A 5,583-nucleotide genomic window follows, 5' to 3' on the forward strand; every position below is an offset into this window, starting at 1 on the left:
AACTTCTGCCGTGAGAGCAGTGGGCGTGTCTTGCCCTGACAAGCACAGCTTGTGATCGTCCCCGAAGCAAACCCACCATGCACCATACACCTCGCATGCGTTCTCCCCTCACATGAAGCTAGACTCCAAATCTTCTAATTACTGCAGGAATATCCGCTTCTAAGAGCGAACGGCGGCCAACGGCTTGCGACAACAGCCCGGCATGAGACTCACAAAAATGAAGAAATTGACGATCGGCGACGGGCCGCCGTTGCTCCGCAACAGCAGCTTGGCTGCTTGCAACCCCCCACAGCACAGGAGAAATCATCAGGAGGCCACAAACCCCACGTGCATACGCACCGGTGGTTCGCAAGGAACCTCATCGCTGTGGCCGCGCGGACACCCAGTCCGTCCGCCTGTTTTGAATTCTGAAGGCATGGCCAAACACGATGGACAGCCAAAAGATTCATTCAAGCAGCACAAAATGAGCAGGCTTTGACTGTTCGCCGCCCCGCGGTGACTCGACAGGACTGCCTCACGCCGCAGCTGCCGCTCAGTGCTCGAGTGTGGGAAGGGCGGGGCAGCTCTGCCGGCTTCGGCAGATTCGACCCACGGGCTGCGCAGCTGCCAACCCCATTCCTTTCATTGCAACATAGTCTCCACTGGCGGCCGCCAACGCACCCTCAAAGCCAACTCACACGGTCAACCGCTCTACGCACCAAGTCCCGCACACCACCTGCTGCCTTGGTACCTCTCTGTTGACATCGTCCCGCCTCCTCGCATGACCGTCGATCTGGGTGACGCGCCCTCTGTGCCTCTGCTTCTTCACATGACTTCCCTTGTCAGAGACCTGAACATTGTGGTATGCGGCGTCGGAGCGGAAGGTGAGCGTTGGGAACTCACCTTTCTCAGCTCAAGGTTGTCCAGAGCGAGGGAGCCCTGCAGGAAGCGGCGCAGCAAGCCACTCACAGTCCACAGCTCTGCAGCTGTGCTGCTTGACGCTCACACCTGGGCCTCCCTTCTCACTTTCCCTGTGTACCGACCACCTGCGCGAAACAGCCCAAGCCGCTGCCGGCCTGCTGGCGGCCCAGGGCCACTCGGTCCACTTTCTTCTCAGCCTCAGCTACGCTGCCCGAGGAGCTGAGCTCGCCGATGCTCTCGCAGTGGCCGGCGGCGCGATCCACGTCACGTCGACTTCAGGCGCGTCGGCACGCGGCCTCGTGGCCGGCGTCAACGCGGACGCGGCGGCTGTCGTGCCGGGAGCTGATGCCATCATAATCTCGCTGCCCGGCCCAGCCGTTGCCCCCATGCTCGCGGAGCTGGCGCCCCACCTCGCGGCTCACCAGCTCGTGCTGCTGCTCAGGGGCATGGGGCCGGCCAACTACATGGCATTCTCAAAGGCGGCTGAGGCTGCGCAGGGCCCTGGCACGCCGCTGCCCTTCTTTGCGGCCACCAAGGCGCTCCCTTGGGACTGCTGCGCCCTTTCCCCTGGGTGCGTGGTGGTGAGCGGCGGCCCGATGGCGCGTGCCGTGCCGGTCGCGGCCGCGCCCGGCGCGCCGGCGGCGGCGCGGGCGGCGCTGCCGCAGCTGCTTGGCGGGCTGTTTCCTGGTACTGTCTTCGAGCTGCACGACACACCACTGGACACTGTTCTGGGGATTGCATACGGCCTGGAGCTGAACGCTTTGGTGGTGAGTGCTATAGATGCTTAAAGACATGCGCGCCTGGGACAAACCACACCGCGGGCGCAAGCAGCCAACGGACAGACACGGCCCCTTCCTGCGGGCGCGGTCGCCTTGCGTCATAGGGCACCCGCGAGCATCAGCAGCGCAGCGGCCGCAAAGGAGGCAGAGGGCCATGATTTGCAGCAAGCTGTTTGCAGTCTTCATCATCGGCCCCCAATCCCTTCTGGACCAACCCTGTTCTGTTCGCGCCACCCTTGAACAGCGCCCCGCCATCATGTACGGCACCTGGGCAGAATGGGACGGCTCGCCGCTCGCGGCCCCGCCGCGCTTCTACCGCGATGCGTCCCCCGCAGCCGCCGCCGCGGTCGACGGCCTCGCCGCCGACGCGCGCGCGGTCGTCTCCGCGCTCTGCGGTGCCCTGCGCGTCCCCATGCCCAAGGGCATCGCAGCGGGCCCGCGCGCCGTGCTCGCCGTGACGTGTCGCGGCCAGATCGCCGACACCAGCACCACGCTCTCCGCACTGCGCACCAACGCCGCCCTCGAACGCGTGGAGCACCCCATGTGCGCGGCCGCCGGCGGAGGGTGGCTGCCCGACTTCTCGTCGGCGCCGCTGTCCGAGGATCTCCCCTGCGGCCTGGTGCCTGTGCGCGGCGTCGCAGAGATCCTGGGCGTGGAGACGCCGTGGCTGGACCGCGTGATCGGCTGGGCACAGCGCGTGACGGGGCGCGAGTGGCTGGTTGGCGGCCGGCTCGCGGGGCGCGACGTCGCATGGAGCGACGCGCCGCAGCGCTTTGGCGCGCGCACGCTGCAGGCGCTCCTGGTGGCGGCCCCTGCGGCGGCTGCGAAGGTGGTGCAGCCTTTGCCGGCGGGCGGGACGGTGTCGGGCGCGCTCCAAGGGCCGGTTCCCCCGTGCTCGTCTCCCTTTGCGGGGATCTCAATTGTCCCCAGCCGAGCCTAAAGCCTGCGCAGCCCGGGTCCCTGCTGACCTCCACCCGGGCACGCCTTGAGCACCAGTCAACTGCGCGCTCCAGACCCGGTTTTCACCCCACCCGTGGTCGCTTCTTGCAACAATGACAGCAGGTGGCGCGTCAAATTACATCTGGCCTTGGGGCTTGAGGCGCCGCAGCCTGCTCGGCACACTTCATCACAGCAATTTTGCATCATTTTGAGCTCCAAGCCCTGGTTTTGCTCCTCACATCATAACCGGCCCTCTATGGCTTTCCAATCAATGACCGGCTCAGCAACGCACGCCTTGAAACATCACAGGCAGCCTCACCGCACACATGCGATGCCGCCCTGCACAAGGGCGCGCATATGGCAGGATGGTGATTTGATTGTTCCAGCAGTTTTCAAACGGTTGCTCCCCCCTCTACGTCGCACGTGTGCGTACACCGACGTGGGGACCTCAACGCACTGTCCCCTCCGGCTCAACCCCTCAACCTCCCACGCATGGTTGTGGTGCGTCACTCATTACGTAGTGTGGTGCGTTACTCATGATTGTGGTGCTACCACCGCAGCAGGCCACATCTGGTAGTGGACATGTTCTCACGTACAATGTATTTCACCAAAGCTGCATGCATGCAGTGAGGAGCACGCGGTTACCCTCTGGGTGACTGGAGGAGCCCACCACCACACCGTGGACACCCACACGGCAAATCTGGCATGCAGCGGACCGCACAAAGCAAGTGGGGTATCCCTGCCCGCCCGCATCCATCTCACCGGAACTCATCAAAACATACAACCGGATTTTTTTACTGATAAGGATATTTTTTTGTCAACCAACTCCCGCGCCCTCTTGTTGCGCACGCAGCCGGGAAATGGGTGCTGGTCAAAACCTGCAGTCAATTTGGGTCTGCAGGCAGGGTGACCAGGCTGCGTGGCATGGCAGTCACCTGGGGCATCTTGAAGATGGATCTCGTGCGCAGTACACTGACCTATTGGTGGTCGCAGCTCGGTCGGGCCCGTACTGCCACATGCTGCTGCACCACAGCAGTCACCAGAGCAGCACGAGGGGTCAGGGTGGGTATCGCCCAGTGACGCCCAGTGCTGTTGCAGCTTGCTGAGTGTGTAAAGCGTCGAAGTTCTGAAAAGGTGGATCTGCCTCTGCCACTTAGGATACTGTACTGCGATACGGTCGGGGTGCAAACACGAGATCAGCATGTTGGGTTCGCGAGGGTCGTGCCTGCCTGGGCAGGCGCGCCCTGCTCTGCTGCCTGTCACACGAGGAGGAGTCTTACCCCGAGTCACTAGCAGAACACAGTGGTGGACAGGCAGCGGGCTCCAGCCCCAGCGCCTGGCTAAGCTGCTGGTAGCAGTCCCGCTTTCCTCAAGAGCCATATCACGGGGTCAGGTGGGTCGGCATGCGCACATTGACGCACAAAGAGTACAATCCTTGCCTGCGCTGCTCGTTTGCACAGGTTTGGCCGTGCTGACTTTGCATGCGCGCCAGCAGTGGCCTAATAACGCCGCCTTGCTCCCTCTCCCCCTCCCTGCACCCATGGTTCCAGCGCCTTTGTCCGCGCGCAAGCCTAGGCTACACTCGCATATCGAACGCTGTGACTCGCCTCGAGGGCGGGTGCAGCAGCGCCAGCGACGGCGCGGCAGGTGGCGGCGGCGGCGGCAGTGGCGGCGTTGAGCTGCTGGTTGTGGGCGCTGCACCCCTGGCCGGTGGCTGGGCCGACTGTGATTCTCTTGAGCAGCTGCTACGCGAGAAGCATCCGTCCTTCCTGGTCGTGGAGGGCGCCCCCGGCGGCGACCCCGGCAGCAGGGCCCCGTCCCCGCCGCAGCAGCCAGGCACGCCCGGGGCGGCGGGCGGCGCGCGCCTGGCGCAGCTGCGGGGACTCGCGGCCGCCGTGGGCGCGCGCGTGGTGCTCGCGCCGTCGCCGGACAGCGCGTCGCTGCTGCAGCAGCTGGTGGCGCAGGGGCGGCTGGAGGCCGGGCAGGTGGAGCGTGCTGCGGCTGCGGCAGCTGCGGGGCTAGACGAGCTCGGGCAGCTGCTGCTGAGTCAGCAGCAAGAACAACAGCAGCAACAGCAGCAGCAGGGGTCGCCAAGCAAAGCCGGGGAGGGCGCCGGCGGCGTGCGCGCAGACGTGGCGGCGGCGGCCGCGGCCGCGGCAACGGCAGCTGCGCCTGGGCGCCCGCGGCCGCAGTCGCCGTCGCTGGTCGCCGGGTTGGCGCAGGCGCTCTTCGGGATATCATTGGATGAGGAAACCGACAGCGACGGCGGCGGCGGCGGCGGGGGGGCTGCGGGCCTGCAGAGAGACGCCCCAGACCTTGCCCTCCGCCCCAGCGCCGGCGCCCCCGGCGCCGCCGAGGCGTCCGCGCGCCGCCGCGCCGCGTGGCGCCGCGGCCTCGCGGTCGCGTCGCTGCTGCGGTGGCTGGACGAGAACGACGTGCCCTGGCGCTTCGTGGGGGGCGGCGGCGCGATCAGCCTCGGGGGCGGCAGCGACGACGACGACTCAGACAGCGACGACGACGACTCAGACAGCGACGACGAGCGCGGCGGCGGCCGCGGGCCGCGCGGCGGCGGCGGCGGCGGCGGGCCGGGCGGTGTGCCGTATGAGGATGCATTCAAATCGCTGCGGGAGGACCTGAAGCGGCTGCTGCCTGGGGACGACGACGACGGCAGCGGCGGCGGCAGCGGCGGCGTCAAAGACAGGGACGGCCGCGGCGGCCCGGGGGCGGGCAGCGGCAGCGGCGGCGGCAGCGGCGGCGACGGCCTGCTGTCTCGGGGCGAGTTTGATCTGGTGATTGAGATCGGGTCGGGACCCGAGAGGAAGCTGATGCGCATCAAGGTGGACAGGGACATGCGGCCGTACAGCGGCGGCGCGCAGGCTGCGGGCGCCGCGGCCGGCGCAGATGGCAGCGGAGCCAATAGCAGCGGCGGTCCGGGCGCGCGGGGGCGGCGGGGCATGCGGGGACC

At 66.8% G+C, this 5,583-nt stretch overlaps 2 protein-coding genes across 2 annotated transcripts in view; both read left to right on the forward strand.

The window, feature by feature from the left end:
- Nucleotides 1-808: 808 nt before the first annotated feature.
- On the forward strand, nt 809-2,619 carry MNEG_10567 (hypothetical protein; the record flags this gene model as incomplete). The annotated part of the gene is made up of 3 exons (XM_014040959.1): nt 809-863; nt 1,144-1,667; nt 1,924-2,619. 3 exons carry the CDS (start codon nt 809-811, stop codon nt 2,617-2,619), a joined length of 1,275 nt encoding a protein of 424 aa, XP_013896413.1.
- Nucleotides 2,620-3,819: 1,200 nt separating this feature from the next.
- Nucleotides 3,820-5,583, forward strand: part of MNEG_10568 (hypothetical protein) — a gene marked incomplete at both ends in the record, with an annotated part of 4,282 nt that continues 2,518 nt past the window's right edge. The window contains 2 exons of the mRNA XM_014040960.1: nt 3,820-3,826; nt 4,194-5,546. Of these exons, the coding sequence (XP_013896414.1) occupies nt 3,820-3,826; nt 4,194-5,546 (1,360 nt within the window). The remainder of the gene's footprint in view (nt 3,827-4,193; nt 5,547-5,583) is intronic.

This window comes from Monoraphidium neglectum, assembly GCF_000611645.1.
Source record: "Monoraphidium neglectum strain SAG 48.87 unplaced genomic scaffold scaffold02370, whole genome shotgun sequence".
In the NCBI taxonomy this organism is placed as follows: Eukaryota; Viridiplantae; Chlorophyta; class Chlorophyceae; order Sphaeropleales; family Selenastraceae; genus Monoraphidium; species Monoraphidium neglectum.